The sequence below is a fragment of the Mus caroli genome, unplaced genomic scaffold, assembly GCF_978045245.1.
Source record: "Mus caroli unplaced genomic scaffold, Mus_caroli_1 scaffold_6, whole genome shotgun sequence".
NCBI classification, from domain to species: domain Eukaryota; kingdom Metazoa; phylum Chordata; class Mammalia; order Rodentia; family Muridae; genus Mus; species Mus caroli.
The window spans coordinates 112,868,041-112,890,640 of NW_028227261.1; the positions used below are offsets into that span (position 1 = coordinate 112,868,041).

Genomic DNA, 22,600 nt, shown 5'->3' on the forward strand with positions numbered 1-22,600 from the left:
CCTATTAACCTCTGGCCAAACATGTTCCTCTCTGTCATTCCCCACATCTACGGATGCCCTACAGGGCACCCCAAACCCACGATGCTTCTCTTTCCCCATGTCTATTTGATGTTCCTGTCCCAACAACTCTCCATCCTGTGTCCACATGTCCATCTCCCCTGCCTCTGCCCTTCCTTAGCCTTCAACAATTCTCCTGCTGTAGCAGAGAATCTTTCCAAAACACTATAGTGACTGTTGCACCTCGCCCAAATCCTCACATGATTGGGCTGTGACTTTCAAACTGTGCTCATAGGATGTTTTAGGAACCCTGACAAGGTACCACAGGAGGCAGCAGAAGTGACAACAGGTGACCCTTTAGTAAGCAAGGCCCTAGTTTTACAGGAACAGCTCTGCTCTCATCTCTTTTGATATATTTACTTTTGTGTTAATCTCTGACGTGCAGTGGCCATGCTAAGCATACTCCCCATGAGTGCCTATCTTCTCCTCAGGTCTTCCCCCTCCCCCTTTCACACATGCTCTGAATGATGCATGGCTCCTCAGTGGGCCACTCTGCTTGAAGCCCTTTATTATTGCACAGTAACTCCTTTGGTCACAGTGACATCCTGTAAAATCCAGACCAGGAGCCAGGCACTGGTGGCACACACCAGGACTCAGGAGGCAGAGGCAGGCACGTCTCTGAATTTGAGGCCAGCCTGGTCTGCAGAGCAAACCCAGGGCATCCAGGGCTGTTCAGAGAGACCTTGTCTCAAAAATTAAAATGAAATGAAATCTAGGTCAGAGGTTACTTCCTCTGGACAGCAGTTCTCAGTCCTCCTAATGTAGTGGCCCTTATGTTGTGATCTCCCCAACCATAAAATTATTTTTCTTGTCACTTTATAACTGTAATTTTGCTACTGTTATGAATGGTAATGCCGATATTTTTGGAGATAGAGGTTTGTTAAAGGGATCTCGACCCACAGGTTGAGAAACACTGCTCTAGCAAGCCCTGGCTTTCTGCCTTTAGTCCCCACCCAGGCTAATGTTTCCCTTTATGCACACATACTTTACATACTTTAGCACTTAGCAGTGTGCCCTGCCATGGTCAGCCTGTGGCTGTGGGTGCCTTGCACCAAGAACTCCAGAGGTGAGGCCTTAACCCTGAACAGCAACCACATGAGCAGACAGAAGTTAATGAATGGATGTGTAATGGAGGCACTGAGGGGAAAAAGAGGAAACTGGAAGTGAGTGGATGAGCGGCAGATGGTTCCTTCCTAGGTTGTGTGCCTGACTGGACAGAGGACAACAGGTAAACTGCAGTACTCTGGCTCTCCACCCTGCCTGCCATTCATTCAGTACCACTCATAACAGTAGCAAAATTACAGTTAGAGAGCATGGCAGAGTAGGAAGAGGGCGCTTGCTCTGAACCTCTTCCACAACCCTGGGTCAACGAGGGGCATCTCTCTCACGGTTGGCCTTGGGCTGTTCAGGCTGGCGAAGCAGAGTCGGGCCTCTAAAGACAATGGTGACATTGCCTGTATATCTATTGAGTTCCATGTGCCTGAACGTAATGCGTTAGGAGGCAGACTCTTGGATGGACAGACGCTCTGGGACCATGTTGGAGAGAGTGAGATAGGAGGGCATGTAACCCAGCTGACACCATCTGCTCCAGGCTCTGGAGAAGAGCTGAGCCCGAGAGGTCACCATGTCCCCTGTGCCTGGGAAATCTACTCTCTGCTCAGTCTTCTCTGGAGCTCATATCCAGTGCATGGAGCAAAAGATTCAAGGCCAGAAGAGGTGGGCTCAAAAACTGCCTGAAGATTGTCAGGGCATGAGGACAGAGGACAAGAAAGCCTTAGGAGTTGCCTGATGAACCCAGAGCTTTGGGGCAATTTGGGGCAGAAATCCAACTTTAGATTCTCTTAGACCTGCCCGTGAGAGTAGCCCAGCTTACAGAGGCAGGGCATCTTTGGGACACAGAGGGGTGGTCTGAAGCCTGTCTAGAAAAGATGATGCTACAAGAGGCTCAAGGACAGACGGCCTCCCGGACTCTCCAGCCACATCCAGAGGGTATCTGGGAACAATCTTTCTCAGGTGACAGGGGAGGGTCCCTGTGGGATCCAGGAACCTTGTAGATAAGGATCTTCACCAAAGGTCCAGGAGGTGCCCAGCTAGGGCCACTGAAGTACTGGTGGCACTGGTGAGTCTTGGCAGACAGCTAAGGTCTCCCTGATAGAGCTTATGGGCAGCAGACTCCAGCTCGGAAAGAAAACTGTCGCCTCCTAAGTCTCCCTTTGCTCTTCTCATATCCAGCCCCTGGGCCTCTTATGTGCCTGCCACTTGCTTTCCCCAGCCCCTTGTGTGTCCTTGTCCTAGCCCTCCTCCATGGATCCTGAGCCCACGTGCCCTCCCCCCAGGTCCCGGGCTCACCTGCCATACAGGGTCCGTGTGCTTGCCAGACTTGGAGGTGCTGCGGAAGCAGGGCTGCGAGTGGGGCTTCTTGAGGTTGTAGATGGCCACGTTGCCATCATAGTAGCCCACGACCACCAGGTACGGGTGGTCCACATGCATGTCCAGACACATGATGCCACTCTCACTGCTGAACATGTACTCGGGAAAGCTAGGGTTCTTCATGCTGTAGAGTAGCAGCATGCCCCGGCTCTGTTTCATGAAGTCATCTACCCAGGAAAGACAGGAGGGCTATAGCTGAAGGTCTACCTGTCCTGCCAGGGGAGCCCCCTTGCTTGGGCCCCAGCAGATGGGTAGGGTCTCCTCCTCTGTAAGGTTCCTGGGCCCTACGGGGACCCTTGTCTGTCACCTGCCCAGGCCTGTGAGAGAGCATGGGATGCCTGACTGGCCCTTCATCCTCTGACTATGAAATGGAAATGTTTGAAGTTGACCCTCTCTTCTGATGGCCAGATCCAACATCTGGTAAAGGTGACTAGGCCAGTCTGAGCTGCAGTCACTCTCTGTTCTCTCTGGGGCACAGAACAAGGGGATGTAAGCTCAGACAGTTGTTATTTTAAGAATGTGAGTGGATTTGGGGAGGTGTAGTATCCTCCGAGGGGATTTGGATACGCAGGGTAGAGGCAGGCTGCTGTGCAGTGCACACCCAGATGCCTATGTTCCTCGCAAAATCCTCAGGCAAGCACAGGAACCAAGCTTGAATTAGTGAGCTATTGTCTAACCAGACATGGTGATGTAGGCCTGTAATCCCAACCTCTCAAGGGCTGAGACCGGAGGACTGCAGGTTCAAGACCAGTCTGGGAAGTTTAATTTAGACCCTGTCTCAAAATTTAAAGAAGAAAAAAGAAAGGGGAAGGAAGAGTAAAGAAGGAGAAAGAGGAGGGGCAAAGGAAGAGAGAGAAGGGAGGGAGGAAGAGAAGGAAGAAAGAGGATAAAAGGATGGGAGAAAGAGGGGATAGGAGAAAGGAAAAAAAGGAAGAGGAGGAGGAGGGGGAGGAAGAGAAATAGAGGGGAAGAGGGGGGAAGAGGAAGAGGAGGAGGGAGAGGAAAAGGAAGAGGGGGAGGAGGAGGAGAAGGAAGAGGGGGCGGGTAGGACACAAAGCCCAGGTTTCAGCCTCCAGCACAGCAAGCAAGACAAAACAACAAAGGCATGCTGTTGTCTGTGGTCAGCCCATGGCAGTCATCTGGAAGCATGTCCTCATAATTTTACCCCACAGTTCCCCCAAGCAGCTATGCCTGGGCTCTCAGCAGACCTCCGATGTCTGCAGGTCTCTAGCTAAACAGCCCCACACAGCCCACTCAGCCCAAATGCAGATCTCGGTGGTCAACAATGGAGTGCTCGGTACAGGTCCTCTTCCCTCCCGCCCCATGCCATTCCCTACATTCGTAGTGACTATCCAGATACACAACCATTGAGCAGCACATAGACCTGCCCCTCACATCCACACCTCTTGCTGCCAGTCCAGACCTCTCAGTCTTCTCAATCTAACATCTTGGAGCCAGAGCTGGAAATGCAGCAGGCAGTCCAGCGCATCTTGTGCATCCTCTCCCATCCCAGGGAAGTCTTTGCCCTTTCCACTCCCCCTGTTCCGGGGGTTCCTCCTCTAGCAGAATGGCTGCAGCCCCTGCTGTGTTCACAAAGCAGCCAGTTCTGAGATGTGCGGTGGTGTGGGGACAGCAAGGCCATCGTGACTAGTGTGGCTGAGCCACTTCTCCCTCTTAGTTCTGAGGTCTCCCATGTGGTCCCTGGACTCATGGCATGACCTCAGCTATTACCATGCACACCCCAGTTATTGCCACCCTATAGATTCTGTAAAGACCAGGCCTAGGGAAAGCCCACCTTCCTTTCCTGTGACTAGTCTTCACGAGCTCTGAGGCTCTGCTCAGGAACCCTCTCTGGGTCCCCTGCATGTACTGATGGTGGAAATGTCTAGGGTCCATCCTGAGCCATGAAGGAGGGTACTGTTGCTTGGTTGTTGTTTTGCTTTGCTTTTGTTTGTTTGTTTGTTTGTTTGTTTGTTTTTTCCAAGACAGGATTTCTCTGTGTAGCCCTGGTTTATCTGGAACTTGCCCTGTAGACTGGGATGGGCTTAAATTCAGAGATCCGCCTGTCTCTGCCTCCTGAGTACTGGGATTAAAAGTGTGCGCTGAGCTGGAGAGATGACTCAGTGGTTAAGAGCACTGACTGCTCTCTTGAAGGCCCTGAATTCAAATCCCAGCAACCACATGGTGGCTCACAACCATCCTCAATGAGATCTGATGCCCTCTTATGGTGTGTTTGAAGACAGCTACAGTGTACTTAGATATAATAATAAATAAATCTTAAAAAGAAAATGTGCACCACTACTGCCCAGCGGCACTTTGGTTTAGGAAAAAAAAGTGTTTCTGTCCAAAGATCCCCTTGTAACAGGGCCCCAGACCTTGGCACACCTGACTCCATGATGGAAGTGTCTTTCAGGTCATAAAGCACAGAGACAACTAAGTCAGCACAGAGACAGCACCACCAGCCAAAACGAAAGCAAAGGCCTAATCCATCAAAATCCACAGTTCTGGGAAAGTCTCTAATGTGCTTCTGCTTCTGGCTAACTGTTCTTGTTAACTGAAGTATGTCAGCCTAGAATATGGTTCTTGGGCTTAAAAATTCACCGCGAGAAAGGCTACACTGGGGTAATGAGCACCAGTACAGTCACGGGCTGGCTAAGAAAGTTTTTCTATTGGCTTAAACCCAAGTCTGAGCAGTCTTCTCTGGTAAATATCCCACAACACCCCGAGGTCAAAGCCACAGTAGGGGGTCTGCCTTAGAGTAGGTGGGGAGGGGCTGGCAGTACCTCCATTAGAGCTCCTAGGTGAGCCCCACGGGCTAATTCTCCTGGGGAAGAGATCTAGAGCTGGCCAAGGCTGTTGCTCTTCTCGAAGGGCAGGGACTGTTCACTCCATCTCCCTCTGTTCATCAAGCAGACCCCGAGACCCTACCTGCCTCTCCACCTCCCATCCTTTCACTCCTCGTTTATCCTGCAAGGTCAGAGACAGCCATCGCTGGGCCCTCCAGATGGCTACCGGCCAGAGTGAGCCACCGGGGCTTCTGATTCCAATCTGTCCTCTGCACTAGCCAAGACTGACAAAGGGTATGAGGAAGAATGAGAGACTGAAGCGATGGTTGGTGATGCTCAGTGCTATGCGTTGGGCTGTGCCCCATGATGGGCAGTGCTGATGACCGACTTTCTCTACGCAACCCCCCTGGCTCCTGTAGACATGCTCAGTACTCATGACAAGTGAAGTCAGGAAGGGAGGGTAGGGAGGTCTAGGCTGCTCAGTAACTGAATGGAGGACATTTCTGCTCTAATTGCTGAACCACTGGTACTAGAAGCCTGAATTGTGGCTCCAAAGTTTATAGATGGAGAAAGTGAGTCTCAGAGGGGAAACAGTCTATTTGCATGCATAATACACGTCACACAGTGTCCTTTCAATAGCTGAAATTCTCTTTCTCTGCTAATCTGGTCTCTTAAATTATTTTCATTTGTTTGTGCATGTGCATGTGCATGTGCGTGTGTGCGTGCATGCGTGTGTGTGTGTGTGTGTGTGTGTGTGGGTGGGTGGGTGTGTGTGTGTGTGTGCACTCACATGCATGTCATGCATTTGGCAGTCAGAGGACAATTTGTAGATGTCATTTCACTCCTTCTACTCTGGGCTCCAGGGATTAAGCTTAGTTTGTCAGGCTTAGCAGCAAGCACCTTTACCTGTTAAGCCATCTCTCCAGCCCCAGTAATTCGGTCTTTACATGGAAGTGGACAGAGGAAGGGATAGAGACACCCCTAACAGTATGGTGGTTACTGGCAAAGCCAATCCAAGCTTCCAGGCTCTAGACTGGACAGTGTGGAAGGCACAGGGCAGTCAAGCATGATAAAGGGAATGGCCGTGCAGAGAGAAGCAGGGGTCACAAATAAGGCTCACACAAGGCACACAACTATGATGGTCACATGCATGCTGGACTTCAGTCACACTTCATCCACTGGCTTTAGTGGTCTTTGTTACTTGCAAGGTAAGGAGTCTTCTGTAATATAGGGCATAGCTCCTAGTCCTGGTTAGAGTATGTTTGTGAATATGTGTTTCAATGCTCCCTTTGTCAAAATACACCAGGAGAGCAAAGAAAAATGTCATCGGACTGCGGTTTCCGCTTGACCTTTGTCTGTGAACTCCTCATTCCTGATCTTGGGGGCCCACGAAGATCTCATGATTCCACTTTAAAGGGATACCCAGTGTGACATCACAGCCTCAATCCCCAACACCACATGACATCAACATCTTATTTTCTACCCTTAAATGACAATATTATTAATCAAACCACCAATGGTCCTCTTGTGACATCATCTGTTAGTGTCATACTGCCTAACCATCCAAAAATCCTAGCATGAGATCACCAGCCAGAAGCCTGATGATGTCACTGCTCAGCCACCCAACATTCCCAGTACACCACTAACTGGGTCACCAGTAATCTCATATGACTTTAGGATCATAAAGTGCCTCTGTTACCATGGATCTTAGTCCCTGAGATACTTTGTTCTTAATGCCACGAGATTTCATAGTTCCGATGACCCAGACGGGAGCCCCCAGCTTTACCTCTGTATAAGAAGACTCTAGTTTGGGGCCAGTAAAGAGATTCTAGAGTCTTCCAGACTATAGGATTTCAGGAATTACATGTGGTTGAGTACAACAGAAAGAGAAACAGGGAGGGGGAAGGCCCAGGAGGAGTAAAGTCTACTGAGGTGATAACCTCTGGGAATCCTTCAGACCATTCAGCTACGAGTGCTCCATCTTCTGAGGAAGTGCTGCTCCCCACCATCAGCATAAAGATTGGGAAAAGAGTAAGGTCAGATGTGGGGCACACCTCAGCTTGTTCTTTCTGGTGATGGAGTTTGGTTCCTTCGAAGTCTGCTCTACTGCATAATCACTACGGCCTTCCTGACTCTCCCCTCAATCAGCCACAAGGTTTCAGGCAGGATAATCAGTTCCTCTTGACAGAGCCTTATGTGGTAGCTGTCCTAAAACCACCGTCTCAGGGAATGGGACAGTGGGAGGAAAGAAGGGAGGGACTGAGGGAAGGAGGGAGGGACTGAGGGAAGGAGGAAAGAATAGAAAGGGGGAGGGAGAGAGAGAGGGAGGGAAGGAGGGAGGGAGAGGGAAAAGGGGAGGGAGAGGAAGAGGAAGAGAGACTGACTCTTATTGGGAACTGAATCTAGGTAATTACTATACCATTGAATCTATCCTTCCTATTTTTTATTTTGAAGCAGGAATCTCACTAAATTGCCCTGGCTGGCCTTGAACTTATTCTGTAGCCCAGGCAAGCCATGCACCTGCAATCCTACTTCAGTCTCCTGAAGCGAGGTATGGCTTCATGTACGTCTTAATTCTACCATAGACCAAAGCTCTGACTGTCTTCAGCTTCTGCTAGGACAGACTGAATACTATCCAATGAGCAAGACAGATCAATGTCTTCTTAACTGGAATTTGTCACTGGGGGCCTCAGGGCCATAACTGCCAGCTCTGCCTGGTTCCGTTCTTGGTTATGAGGGGTGGGCACTGTAGGGCATTCTGGCTGCCCCAGGACTACTCAGGACTCAAGGAGAGCAAGGCAGTGGAGGGCATGTTGGGGCACAAGGCTAAAGCCAGGTCAGCGGTCAGTAGGAATAGATGCCAACTGAAGAGACAAAGATACCATGCCAGCCTTGGCTGGCAGGCTTCTCTGTACTGTGGCATCCTAAACGAGGCCAGCCTAGGCCTGGTTCCAAGGCAGCAGCTGTCTGATGACTCCCTTATTAAGTCATGCAAGAGGCACTTGGAGGGGGGTGTGGAGTAGGCAGACTAATGCCCCCCCACAAATGTCCACATCCTAATCCCTGGAGCCTATAAATATGTCACTTTGTATGGCAAAAGGGACTTTGCAGATGTGATTAAGTTAAAGACCTTGAGATGGGGAGATTATCTTGGATTACCCGGGTGGATTTGATGTAATCGTAAGAGTTCTTATAAGGGAAAGAAGGAGGCAAGCAAGTCAGAGACTCAGATGTGACGGCAGAAGCCAATGTCAGGATGATGCAGTTGCTGGCTGGAAGAGGGCCACAAGCCATGGGATGCAGGCAGCCACTAGGAGCTGGAAACAGAAAAAGAAACAGGTGCTCCCTGGGAGGCGTCCAGAGGGAACACAGCCCTGCTGATACCTGATTTTAACTCCGTGTAATCCATCTTGAGATTCTGGCCTCCAGAACTCAGAAGAAATGTGTTATTTAAGCCATTGTGTTTGTGGTCGCTTGCTGCTCCAGCAACAGGAAGCAAATGCCAGAGACATTCAGGGAACGGAGGCCCAAACTCTAATTTTAGGACTCAGAACGGTGGAGCTTTTTCTCCTGGGGTGATGCAGATGCAGCTCTGGAGTCAAGGGAATAGCCACACTAGCACAACAGAGAAACCCTCTCTCTCTTTCCTACCCCTGGCTCTGCCACCTTGGACTCCAGGAACAGAAATGCCCCCTTGTGTTGGGATTTCCACAGTTTCCATAGGCAGGGGACCAGCCCAAGGCTGGCTTGGAAAAGAGTCTTGATTCTGGAGGTTCCAAACCTCAGGCATGGTCAGAGACATCAGCGCCAGGCTGGCTCAGGCTCTCAGCGTGGTTTTCTTCGGCACCCCTGTCATGTTGGGAGCTGTATTTAAATAGTGTGGGAAGTAAGAGCGAGCGAGGCCTTGGAGACAGAACACATCAAGTAGGACATTTAATTTGATTTAGGGAAAATGAGGCAAACATTTGAGAACCTAAATAACTAACCAGTAATTAAACTAACAACGGAATGCCCTTGCATGCCACCCGGCAAGCAGAGTGGCCTTTATGGACTGTATTTACAAAGAGACTTGACAACATAATTAGTCCTGTAAATTTTACGCAGCCCGCAGCTACGGAGTGATGGATTTTGTGTGTGGAGGATGAACAGGGAGAAATGAGGTGGATGAATTTCCATTTTCAGTAAATGAAATTAACACTGCTTAATTAGTGAAGCCAACAAGTAAATGATGGGGAAAGATTTAAACTCTTACTAGTGCATCTCTGGCCTGGGCAAGTTCAAGGGACAGCGCAGAAATGAGTTTAGTGCGCAGAGGAGGGCTGCTGTTGGCCTAGCTTGAGGTGCTGCCCCAGAGAAAAGCAGGGCTGAAGGACAGCTGGCTCCCTTGCCCTTCCAACATGGGGCCTGCTAGGAAGCTTCCTGCCCCGTCTCCTGTGGGATAGCCTCTCGGAAGCACACAGGCTTTCTAGAGCCTGCTCTGCCATCCCTGCCTGACAGACCGTGAGAAGTCTCCATTTCTCTGCTCTGCGCTGGCTAATGAGCTGGAGCGGAGCCCTTCGTTATCACAGGCTGCCACGGTCACATCCCAGATGTTTCAAGACCATCTCTTCCTGAACGGAATCCTTTTGTCTCCCAATATCCCTCCACCTTCGTTCACCTGCACAGCCTCTTCCGCTCACGTCCTGGGAATATGTAGTCCAACCTATGGGGCACCCACGTCTCTGTGCTTTAAGCAGCTCGGACTGGAAGCGGTAGCGGGAAGGCAGGTCTAGATTTGTTGGTTATCCTTCCTTTTCGCTTCTTTTTTGGGGGGAGGGGAAGGAAGAATTGAGACTGGGTTTCTCTGTCTAGCCCTGGCTATCCTGGAACTCTTTCTCTGTAGACTAGGCTGGCCTTAAACTCACAGAGATCTGCCTGCTTCTGTCCCCCAAGTTCTGGCATTAAAGGTGTGCACCACCACCAGCTTCCTTTTCTGTTTTTGCTCTGTATCTAAAGCCAGGAAACTGTGTCTGAAGGATGTGACATGTCTCAAATATATATCCCTATCCTTCCTGTGCTGGATAGTTTTATGTCAATGTGACATAAGCTAAAGTCATCTGAGAGGAGAGAATCTCAATTTAGAAAATGTCTCCATATGATCAGGCTGTAGGCAGACCTGTAGGGTGTTTCCTTAATTAGTGATTGATGTGGGAGGGCTCAGCCCATTGTAGTGGTGTCATCCCTGGGCTGGTGGTCCTGGATTCCATAAGAAAGCAGGCTGAGCAAGCCATGATGAGAAAACCAGTAAGCAGCGCCCCTCCATGTCCTCTGCATCAGCTCCTGCCTCTGGGTTCCTGCCCTGCTTGAGTTCCTGTCCTGACTTCCTTCAGTGATGAACAGTGGTGTGGAAGCACAAGCCAGACAAACCCTTCCCTCCCCAAGCTGCTTTGGTTCTGGCTTCCGACAGCAATAGTAACCTAACTGAGACACTGCCTAATTTTTCTGTGCCTGAGTCTCAGAATAAAAATCTAAGAACTTCAGGGGAAAGGAAGCTGAAGAGGCCTGGCCTGTGCCTGCTGGGATCAAACTCAGCAGTGAAGCTGAGTTCTCATTCAGTGTTTCAAGTCAGGCAATTTTGTTTCTCCCTGTGGGTTTCTATTTGGGAATGTCCAGAGACTGTGATGGATGGAGGCTGGCGAGACCGGCTGTTCCCCCACCCCACCCCCCCGTGACCCTGTCTACAGCCAGGGTGCTGCTCCAGCTTGCACTTCTCCTTCCATGGAGCACTCGTCTAAGAACATAGGACATCCCAGGTGACCTCAGGAGCCAATGCCTCGGCTGGCCCTGCTTAGGCCTGAAGGAGGTACTGTAATCAATGGTCACCTGAAAGCTGGCTGAACTCCTGCGCTGGTGACACCAGCATAGAACCCTGCCCCAGCCACTGGCTTCTGTGGAGATTCTCCCCCCCCACCCCCCCCACCCCCCCCACCCCCGCTCTGCTCAGGCTTTCTGAGGGACCTGCAGGGAAGTTAGGAGACAGGACAAGAAGGTGGCAATGACTGGCCTGAGTGTGTAAACGCTCCTGCAGCACACAGGGCTCTTCTCATGCAGGCCTCCTGAGATGGAGGCCTGGCTGGCTGGGTGTCAGTCTTGCCATGTCACTAAGGAGGAGACAAGGGCACAGAGAAGTGATCCTCCAGAGGGAGCTCTCTAGCTGCCTGTGGGTACCACTGGCGCTGTGCCTCCAAAGACCAAGGAGGGACAAAGAAACCTTTCCTGGATGAGTGTTTGCCCAGAGGAGGCCGGGAACCTGCCAAGTTGAGGCATTCCCTCATGGAAGATATTACCTTTTTCTGACTAAGGATACTTCCCATGGATCGCCTCCAGAGGACGTTGCTTCTAACCCCTCCTAGAAGATGGGCTGCGATGTACCAGAGTGTCTCCTCCCGCCTGCAGAGGCTCCCACACTCTCACCTCAGCCTAAAACGGAGAGCCTGGGCCACACATGGGGGTCCACACCCACTCCTGGGAAGGCCTACCCAATTTTCAGGCTCTGTTCCAGGCCCAGTAGCTGCAGTGCGCGTTGGGGGTGGGGTGGGGGGTGTTTTAATTCCCTGCCAGAGGGGGAGGGTGCTCCCATTTGGCAGCAGCCCACCTTCAGGAGTAGGGACACAAAGCAGGCATTTAGGGCATCCTCAAAGGCGGCTCAGACCACAGAACTGGGAGCAGCTCCAAGGGTTCCTCCCTGAGAGGAATGACAAACACCAACTCCTCCAGACCCCCTCCCCCTGGAGCCCTACCCTGGTCAAAGAACTGATGGGCCATCTAAGAGGCAGTGACCAGGAGCTTGCGAGCCTGCCAGCCAGCAGCAGCTTGAAGAACGGAAGGGTTTTCCTGTTCACAGACATGAATCCTCCCAGCCAGAGAACAAGCTGTTAGCATTAGGGAGCTGTGCTTGGCTCGCTGTGTAGGGCCCTTCCCATTAGGAACAGAAACAGTCCAGCACAGTGGTGGGTGCTCCTGCTTGGCCCAAATAGCAGGAAGGAACAGTAAGTTGCATGCACAGTCAACAGCCGGCGCTGCCTCCTACCTCCAACATACCCCAGCAGGGCCAGAAACACAGGTAACTGTGGTCTCCAGTGGCTCAGCGACAGAAGGATAAACTTCAAACACTCACCTTTCCTCACCCCTACCCTGCCTCAGACCTGGTCAGGAAGGCCAGGTGAGGAAGCAGAGAGAGGGCCTCCATCCCACTCTCCATCTTTCCTTAGCACACCTGCACCAGGTCCCCCAGCCTCTAGCCTCAGGCCTGCAATCCCTTCCTGTATGAGACACGTCCCTGCCCTTCCAGAATTCCTTCAGTTGTTTCCTTCTTGAAATGACTTACCATGTCCTCTGAGGGATGACCCAGCCATATCATTCCTGCCTACAGGCTTGGCCTATGCTGGCCCCTCTGCTGCAAAGCTTGCCCCTTCGTTCTTTGAAGTTCAGTTAGCATATTCAGTTGTATTCTTTTAACCGACATTAATTCCCCATATGAAAGTGGGGGCTTCCCATTAGACCAGTGGTTCTCAACCTGTGGGTCGTGACCCCTTCTGAGTGTCCAATGACCCTTTTACAGGGGTCACCTAAGAGCATTGGTAAATACAACATTTATATTACAATTTGTAACAGTAGCAAAATTACAGTTATAACTTAGCAACAGAAATAATTTTATGGCTGGTGGTCACCACACATGAGGACCCGTAATAAGGCATCGTAGCATCAGGAAGGTTGGAAGCACAGCATTAGACTGGGGGCGGGCTCCAAGGGCCAGTGACTACATCGTGCTCCTCCTCGGATTTCTCACACCTGGCTGAAAGCTCCGACCAGACTAGGAACCTAGTGTCTGATATCTGCATGAGCAAACAAATGAACGGGAAGATCACTTACAGGAGCCATGTCCCACTGCAAAAAGATCCTTGTACTTCGGATTCCTGCAAAAGAAATGTGAACTCGTCAACACTGGAAACAGACATGGCCTTCCCATGGTCATGAGTTTTCCCATGGGCACTGGTGACTAACTGCTCTGCAGACATCCACTGTCTAGCTTAGACTCCTACCATGGTAGAAATTAGATGATCCTGCAACCCAAAAAAGGATCCAGGTCCTATTTCCCCCTACTGTGTCCCATGTCACACTCAAGATGTAAAGTGGAAGAAGAGTCTTATGGCTCAAGATCTGGCACGCAGCGGGTGCTCTGGGGGCACTAGTTTTGCTGCAATATCTGTACTCACCAGCAGAGGGCGGTGACTGCCAGGCGCTTGGCTTTGTCATTTTGAAACTTCCAGAGAGGCAGCAGCGTACCCTCCTGGTCCCTGTATTCATCAGCAGCATCCTCATAGTACTTAAAATCTTCAATGCAAATAGACACAGTCAGCCAGGGACTGCCACTTTGTAGCAAATCGATACCTCTTTGGGAAATACAATGAACCTCTTTGTGTTTGGGGCTGGGGATAACAGCAGTACCTATCTCAGAGGACCACTGTGAGACTACAGGTTGAGTTTAATACATGCAAAGTATCTAGAAAAATGCCAAACACATAATTCTCTCTGTATATTAGTTGTTGGGGCAGGGCCTACAGTAAAGCATCCCTATGTGCGTGCACAGAATCCCAGGCTGCATCCCTCATCCTTGTGAGCTTCCTCAGTGCCTCAGAAGCTCAGATCAGAACAACCAGATTTCAAGGGTTCAGCTGCCAGAGGCTGATTAATAGTTCTATTCATTCTGCATCCTAGATCCCTAAAGTACAGTCCGAGTTTATACTCACTGTCAGGCCTCACTGCAATGGATACCTGGACACACCTCCATGGGTTCCCAAAGCTCAGCTTCATCTGTGAAGCTGTGTCTGCCTTCCATCACTGCTAGGCTAGCCAGAAGCGTCTCCTTCCCATTCACCTAAGCTGTGGAGCTGGGGAATCCTTGGCTGACCTCTTTCTACCTTGTCTTATATTTTCCTCCTGTCTTTTAAAATCTTTTTTAAAAAAACCCATAGCTACTACCTACCTAGGTCAAGATCCCCAACTCCATCACCTGGCTATCATATTCTTCAACTGGTCTCCCTTCATCCTCCCAGAACTCTCTGTCAGTCCACACTTCAGGGAAAGGGGGAGGGGGAGGGGGAGAGATGAATTTGTGCCCGGTAGCCAGAGGGCCTGTAACCTAACATCACTATATCACCCATACTGGACTGGAACATCTGGGCTCAAGTGATCCTCCAGCCTCAGCCTTCTAAGTACGTACCTAGTGCTACAGGTATGTGCTAGTACACTTTTGTTTCTTTACTACATAGCTCAGGCTGGCCTGGAGCTCATGGCAATCCTCCTGTCTCAGCCACCTGAATATGGCTTTTTTGAGAAGACTTAATTTTTTTGTCTCTTCCAAGTCCTCCCTCTCCTCCACTGAGACACGTCATTCCTTTGCCACACGTGTCCTAGAGAGCAGGGCATACGTCATATCCGTCCCTCTGTCTCCAATGCATGGGACAGGAACAGCCACAGAGCAGAGACAAAGTTCTTTCCAAGAATTCAAGGAAATAAAGCAGCATTCAGGAAATGGTTCTGTCTTCTTTCAGGTAGGATGGCCAACTAGAAGAGACTCTCTAATTCTACACAGTCTGGGACACGCCCAATCATTGCCTGGTCCCTCCCACAGTGCCCCATACCTTGATGTAAAATCAAACCTCAAAACTGTTTTGGAACCAAAAATAAGTAAATAAATAAATAAATAAAAACAATTTAAAAATGAGTGGTCAGGAAGGTGTGAGCCTTGATCACATCAAGATTCCTAAGCTCGAGGGAACTTTGAAAATCCCTCATTTCAGTGTGGGGATTAATTGGTAACACTTCTCTATTTTTATTTCTTTTTTCATGATTACACTTTCCCAAAGGGAAAACACGGTGCAATTAAAAGAATCAAAGTTCAATGCATTTTTATGTGACTGTGTTCTTATGAATGAAAGTGGTTCACAAGGCCAATTTCTCCATGGATATTAATCAGGTTTGCAGCCCTGTGGTGGGCCACTTGCAGAGGCTGGGTCTCAGGGAGGGGAGTCGTGTGAGTGACAGATCCTTTCATGGCCGCTGTGCACTTTGACAGCTTTGAAAAGCACTCAAGGTCGTTCTCCAGCCTGAATGATAACGAGGGGGCTTGTTTAGGCTGCTGGTCTTGGCAGCCTTAGTTTTTGTGTCCCAGGAGTGTGCAATGAGCATCAAGTCACCAAGAAGGGCCTGAGGCTGTCAGCAAAGGAGCCCAGCCAGCAACATGGCATTGCCAACTCCTGGGAGGCAGCTGCTCACATAAATGCACAACCTCTTAGGGAAATACAAGCCACTTGGGAATCGGCTGCTCACACCATGGGAAGGGCGCCGTTTCCTTGGCACCGTCAGAGACACCAGAATTCCCAGGCCCCCAGCATTGAAGCATTGCTGAATCCGTCTCTATCTTCACCTCCTTGCTACCTAGTCGCTAGGGCAAATCTACTGTGTGTGTTCCTTTGAGAGGCCTCCTCCAGCCCAGCGGCTCTGTAGGCTCGAGGCGAAGTGCTTATCAACAGATCTGCCAAGGAGCCTGAGTTCCAGGCCCCACCCCTCGTACCTACCACTGGCTGTGATTTTGTTCAAGTAGCAATATAATTAGATTGGGTTTCTCATCTGTAAAATGGGGATGATAATGTTATTCATGTCAGAGTAGAGCTGTGTGGAAAACAGAGAATGCTATATCTAAATGTACAGCACAGAGCCTGGCACACAGGCCCTTCCCAGTGAGCTGTGGTGCCTGGTTTTCCACTATTACATCTCTCCCTTTGTTCTGTCCCTTGTGCAACTGTCTGCCCAGCACAGAGAAGCCTGTCCCACCCCATACCTTTACCTCTGTTCCTCAACTTTGCCCCACTCTACTCTCACTGGGCATTGCTCTACGTAGCGCCTAGCTTGTGTCAATGCCTCTCAACTGCCTATAGAGAAGGCCCCAGCTGCCTCTTTAGCTTGAATTCCCACTATTTCCCAACAGCTCCTGTTCACATCCTTGAGCCTCTGCTTCTTTCTCTGAAGAGTCAATTCCTACTCATTCTTGCCACCAAGTCACTGCTCCTGTCACCGTCTGCTCAGAAGACCCTTCCTCTGCACCCTCCTACAGATCCTGCTTATCCCCTGCTACCTAGTCCAGTACTCCCTAAGCCCTCCAAGGCCTCCCCCACACGTCCCATATTTATCCTCTTATCCTCCTCTAACTCCTCCTCTTATTCCTCCTTCTTCTCTTCCTCCTGCTTCTTTTTCTTGAGACAGGATTCTTTGTGTCACCCTCACTGTCCTGGAACTAGCTTTGTAAACCAGGCTGGCCTCAAACTCAGAGATCCATCTGCCTCTGCCTCCCAAGTGCTGGGACTGAAGGTATAGGCCACCAAGGCCTTGCTATTTTTCTCTTCTTCTGGGGGCCCCTGAGCAGTTCCTCTCCTGTGAATTCTAGTGTCAGCATCTCCAAGCCAATTGGATGGGGACTCGGGCACCAGCTAATTCTGGCTTCTCTTTGCTTCTCACTGGTCAGGCAGCTTTGGCCTCTGCTGCTCATATGTGAAGTCAGAGCAATTGTTTCTGCTCTGCTGCTCCCCAGGACTGCTGGGAAGGTGGCATCGGATTACTATTCTGCGGCTCATTCTGGCCACATGTCAGATCGGATCACTGCACCGGCTGTTTACACACCGCCATTCACTGTGAACTGGCAGAGGTCTTCAGTGACAGTCAGAGCAGGAAGGAAGGTGCTGGCTTTTGTTTTGTTTTTATTTCCCCTTTACTATAGGACTGATTATAGTGGAACACTCAAGCATTAGTCTTTGGTGAAGAATTTTAACTACTAGTTCCCAGACTGGCATGTTGGCTCAGCAGTTAAGAGCAGTTGCAAAGGATGTGGGTTTGGTTCCCAGTACCCCTAAGGCAGCTCACAGGTGTCTGCAGCTCCAGTCCCAGGAGATCTGTGCCCTCTTCTGGCCTGAGTGGGCATGGCACATATGCATGGGAGATTCAGACAAAAAGGTGTGCATGCGCTCGCGCGCGCACACACACACACACACCTAAAAATAATGAAAACTGCTATCCCCTCAAATCTTACCTTGAGCAACATCATCATACGTATTTTGGTTGACCATTCGCTCCACGATTTTAGCAGCTTGGGTCACTTTGGTGATATCATCACTCTATGGAATATAGAAGCCCTCGTTAGTGCCTGGTAAGGTCTGGCCCTGAGCCAGAACCCAGATTTGCAACTGGCTCAGCAATAGAACCATGTGGTTACCTATCCCAGATGGCTCAGAAATGGCTCACAGCTAAATCTACCAGGCACCAAACACACCACATAGGAGGAGCCCTTTCCTCAAAGGTGCACAAGGGTCAAAGCAGACATATCTGGTCCCTGGATAAAGTTGCCTCTTACTCTTTCATCTAGAGGTTGGGAAAAAGCATCTCTCTGAGCTCAAGAAAAGGCATTGAACAGAATCCAGGAATCTGGGGGTGGGGGTGGGGGACGGGGCAGAACACTCAAGGACTTGTTAGCGGCTTTTCAGTGGGAACGGGAGGGGGAATTAGGGAATGACAGATTCCCACATAAGGCCTCGGGGATCTTCCAGTCCCAACTCCTCTACTCTCCGGCTCACAGATGCCCAGATGGGGAGAGACGAGCTGTACCTGGAACTTAAGACAGAATTGAGCCTGCTAACCCAGGGCCCTTCTTAGACCACAGACAAAGCAGCAAGTTCTGCCCTGGAAAATGACCCCTGAGTTAAGAAGCAGCCTCCATAAATACGTAAAGCAGACCACTTGGCAGGTTCTCAGAGAAGCAAGAACTTTGGGGCTGGCAAGAAAAGCAGAGAGAGAGGCTGGAGAGATGGGTCCGAGGTTAAGAAAATTGACTGCTTCTGCAGAGGACTGGCGTTCCAACCCCAGAACACATTCTGGGTGGCTGACAACAGCCTCTAACTCCAGCTCCAGAGAAACCTGTGACCTCAGGACTCCAAGGGCAACACTCATGTGCACATAACCCTCTCCTCCCACCCCACAGACACATAACTAAAAATAATCAAAATAAACCTTTAAAAAGAAAAGTACGAAGAGTTTGGGGTGAGTGGTTGGAGAGAACAAGCTGAGTGGGCACCCAGAGGGTGATCAGGGGTTGGACATACGGCACCTGAAGATTCAAACTCCTGGGGGAGGCCATACTGGGCTGTGGTTAATAGTCTAGGTTCTAGAGCTGGCGAGGTTGCTCAGGGGGTAGAGCCCAAAGACCTGAGTTCATCCCTTGGACTCACATGGTGGAAGGAGAGAAACGAATCCCACAGATTGTCTTCTGACTTCCACACATGCTGTGGCTCAGGTGAGACATTCCTCCCACAAATTAAATAAATAAAATCCAATGTAAAAACATAAAAAGAGACCAGGTTCTAGACCACACAGACGTGTCGTCTGCATTTCTTTCCTAGTGCCCTGCACAGGAAGGAGCTGCCTTGACTCTGAGCCATTGCCACCGCCCTTGTGACAGAGTGAGCACGGATGGACAGCATCCCCTGAGAGGCCACTCTGGGGAGTGAGCATCAATGCACTGCTGTTCAACCCCGTTCCTGGGGGCAATGCAGTCAGAAGAAACACAGCAGAGTGGTGGAGGCTCACACGTTGGCATCTGGGAAATAGCTCTTTGAGAGCCCTTCAACACATTCCAGACTGACTCAATTTATCCTAAAAATCTGGGCAAGGGCAGACATTGGAGTTGTAATGCAGTGCTCAGATCCACCTGTTCCCAGATGCTTCCCCCACTTGTTGGCCCAAAGCACAATCCCCCATTTTGTGGGTCCCAGGAAAGCCCTATGTGAGGCAAGGCTTGCCGTGGACAGATAGCCAGTTAACTGACTCCACTTCCCTGGCAGTCTACCTACATTCTGACCTCTTTCCTCTGGCCTCAGGAACTACATACCTGAAGAAAGCCCCTCTGATGCACCTCATTTTGCCCACATCAATGTTTCCTTCTCTTCCAAGCTCCACCAGCTTTGGTGTGGCATATCACACCAAATGTGTACGCATTATTGTGGGTTTGTTCAACAACCTTGCAAAGTATGTCATTAAGGTGGCTTGGGGAGTGGAGGGCTTCAGTAAGCTGCAGCCCATATTATCAAAGCCAGGCTCAGTCTGACTACAGTGTCTTTCTCCTGTCTGCACAGGACCCTTGATGTGCTCAGAGGAGAGAGTATAGTGGGCTGTTGCCTCCATTATACTAGAAGCTGTGCTACTGATTCTGACTGAACTGTGGCTTCTGGTCCCATTTCCTCATACATGCCAAACCTTTAGACTACACAAGCTAGCATTCATCTTTGTGTATTCAGCCAAATCAGCAAGGAGCCTGAGACCCAGATCCATTCTTGGAGACCTTCTCGGAAGGTTCTGTGAACTCACTTCTTTTCTCCCTGCCTTCACCTGAGATTTTTATCAACCTGAATAGACAGGTCTTTGAGGAAACGACGCTTCTCTGCTCAGGTTCTAGGCTTGGGCAGAGGGGAAGGGCACTGCTGCTGCTCTCCTTCTGTTCTACAGACAGCCCAGCTCAGTACTGGGAATTCCCAGCTAGAACTGACCTCCGCTGGGGAGAGCGTTCTTACCAGGTGCTCACTGGGAAAGAGGGTCAGAACCTGCCTGTATCCCTGTTTTCTGTGTCAGCAAAACTGGAAGATACTGTGACAGGAGATGTTGTACATCAACTTTAGGGCCCAGATCACCTTTTGGTCTCAGCCACATAGTGCTTTCCTGGTTTCTGGGTTTTTTTGTTTGTTTTTTGTTTGTTTGTTTTGTTTTGTTTTGTTTTTTTCGAGACAGGGTTTCTCTGTGTAGCCCTGGCTGTCCTGGAACTCACTCTGTAGTCCAAGCTGGCCTCAAACTCAGAAATCCACCTGCCTCTGCCTCCCGAGTGCTGAGATTAAAGACGTGCGCCACCACATCCAGTAGTTTCTGGGCTTTAATGATTCTAGTTGGAGTTTCTGCCAAGAGCCCAAACCCTGACAGATTTTCTCATTGACCCTAGCCTAGGCCAGCGCCTCCTCTGAAGTCCCCATCATCTGAGGGTGTAAGGGACCCAAGGATCCTCGTATAGGCCTCAAGGCAGGGGCTCTATCCCACCCTGGGACTGAGGTTCTCACCACGGTCACTCAGTACTTGGTTAGTGATTCAAAACAAAGCAAACCAACTAAGAAACCTTGACTATTAAGCCAAAGCAAGTGACCCTCAGGCCTCCCCTCAAATGTGGCATCAGAACCATCGAACAGAACTAAAGGGAAGTGGGCATACCTAAGATAAAGAAAATAGAAGTTCTTTAACTGAGCTAGATTTCAGTAAGGTTGGAGAGGAGCAGAGCCACTTCCTGAGAGGCGCCCTGGGCGCTCTCCAAAGTGCTGAAACCATTCTCTAGTTTCTTGTGACCCTCTTCCAAGGCAGGCCACACCCACAAGCTCTCCACTTTGGGGCTCCATCTCCTGACCCAGATTTCTCTCTGCTGCTAGAACAGATGAGTTTCTCCAGCGTGGCGATCTCCCCCATGCCATCATCCTGTGGCTGTATCACTTTACTCCATGCTGACCCCCACACTCCTGCTGGCTGCACTGCTCTGTCCCTATCCATGGCCTTTCTAAAACTCCTACTTGGCTTCTTATGATCAGTACAACTCAAGGTGGCTGCATCCATTAGCCTGATGATGACGGTATCTAGGATCCGTCTTGGACTGGCTCGTGGCCCTGAAGACTCACTGACCTGGTTTCACTTCTGTTGCTGTGATAAAAATACCCTGACAAAAGAATTTATGGGGATAATGGTTTATTTTAGTGCAAAATTCCAGGTTATAATACATCACAGCAGGCAATTCAAGGCAGCAGGAACTTGAGGCAACTAGTCACATCAGTCAGGGGAGAGAGAATGCATGTGTTCTCCACTCTTATGCAACCTAGTACTCAAGCCCAGGGAATAGCGCCACCCACAGAGGGCTGGGTCTTCTATAATCAATTAATGCAATCAAGACAATCCCCCACAGACATGCCCAAAGGCCAATAAGATCTGCATAATCCCTCATTGAGACTTCTTCCTAGGTGGTTCTAGATTCGGTCAAGTTGATAACTAAAACTAACCATCACACTTGCTTTAACAGCCAGACACAATTAAACAGAGGACTGAAGGCACAAGAGATTATCATCTTCACCCTGAACCCAAGGGGGAGCACCTTATCCTTAGACTCCACCCCTACTGTGAGCAGATCCCTTAACTCTCCTGCAATTCAGATAACCAGTACTTTTTAAAAAGAAAACAGTCTGTCCTAGTGATGACCCTCAAAATGGCAACTAGAGGGAAGATGTAGACTCCCCGGTACAATTCCAGCTGCCGTCACTTCTTCTCCCAAGGAGTCACCCACACCTCAATATCAGCTTTCTCTTTTGAGTATCTGCAAAGCCCTTCTAAATCCCCAAGCTACTATTTACCTACATCCAGGACCCCACTCAGATTCTGTGACAAAGCTGAAGACACCTTACCAACCTGGGACTCCATGGATGTCAGTTTCCTCATGGCCATCTTCTCTGTTTTCTTAGCCACTGGGGTCTTTGCCTTCTCCTTCTCTTTGGTCTTTTCTTGTTTCTCGAGCTCATCTACATAGGCATCATAGATTTCCCACTAGTCAGGAGCAAGACGAGAGTCACCACAGGGCACAGCTTTCATGGGTCAGCTTGTCAGCATGCAGGAGTTGGTCATGTTAACCCGACAAGTGTTTCCATAACACCCTCTAGTTGGCTCATTATAATTACATATTAGAGTCTGTCTTCCCTGCTAATCACTCACTCTAGAACAGGAAGGAAGGGGTTTTCAGGGTTCCTCTGAGATAGGCTCATCCACCCTGAAGCACAGGGTCTGAATCGTAAGCCAGAGATCAATCAATATTTTTCTAAGGTTCAACCCTCACCCAGCAGAGAAAATGTTCAACCACAAGGACTAACTAACAATTCACTAGAGGCTTTAAAACTGAATTAAGAAATGTTTAAAAACATCTTTCTCAGGCTGGTGAGATAGCTCAGAGATAAAGGCCTTTTCCACCGAGCCTGATGACCTGAGTTTAATCCCTGGGACCCATATGGTGGGAAAAAAACACCTGACTCCTGCAAGCTGTCCTTTGACCTCCATTGCATGGCAAATGAGCACACACTCACGCGTGCACATTTTTAAAAAGTTAGTAGAAAAGCAGTCTGCCTCCATGGAAACAGGGTAAATATATTGGCTCAAGCTGGCTGTCTACTTCACTG

The 22,600-nt window shown here is 49.8% G+C and overlaps 1 protein-coding gene across 2 annotated transcripts in view; it reads right to left on the minus strand.

Annotated features, from left to right (window-relative positions):
* The window catches only part of Dnai1 (dynein axonemal intermediate chain 1), a 66,672-nt gene that overhangs the window by 10,552 nt on the left and 33,520 nt on the right, over window positions 1–22,600 (minus strand). For both annotated transcript variants that reach the window (XM_021159678.2, XM_021159679.3), the window contains 5 exons: window positions 21,843–21,977; window positions 17,398–17,482; window positions 13,529–13,646; window positions 13,185–13,228; window positions 2,407–2,654 (listed from right to left, as the gene is read on the minus strand). In XM_021159678.2, the coding sequence (XP_021015337.1) occupies window positions 2,407–2,654; window positions 13,185–13,228; window positions 13,529–13,646; window positions 17,398–17,482; window positions 21,843–21,977 (630 nt within the window). The remainder of the gene's footprint in view (window positions 1–2,406; window positions 2,655–13,184; window positions 13,229–13,528; window positions 13,647–17,397; window positions 17,483–21,842; window positions 21,978–22,600) is intronic.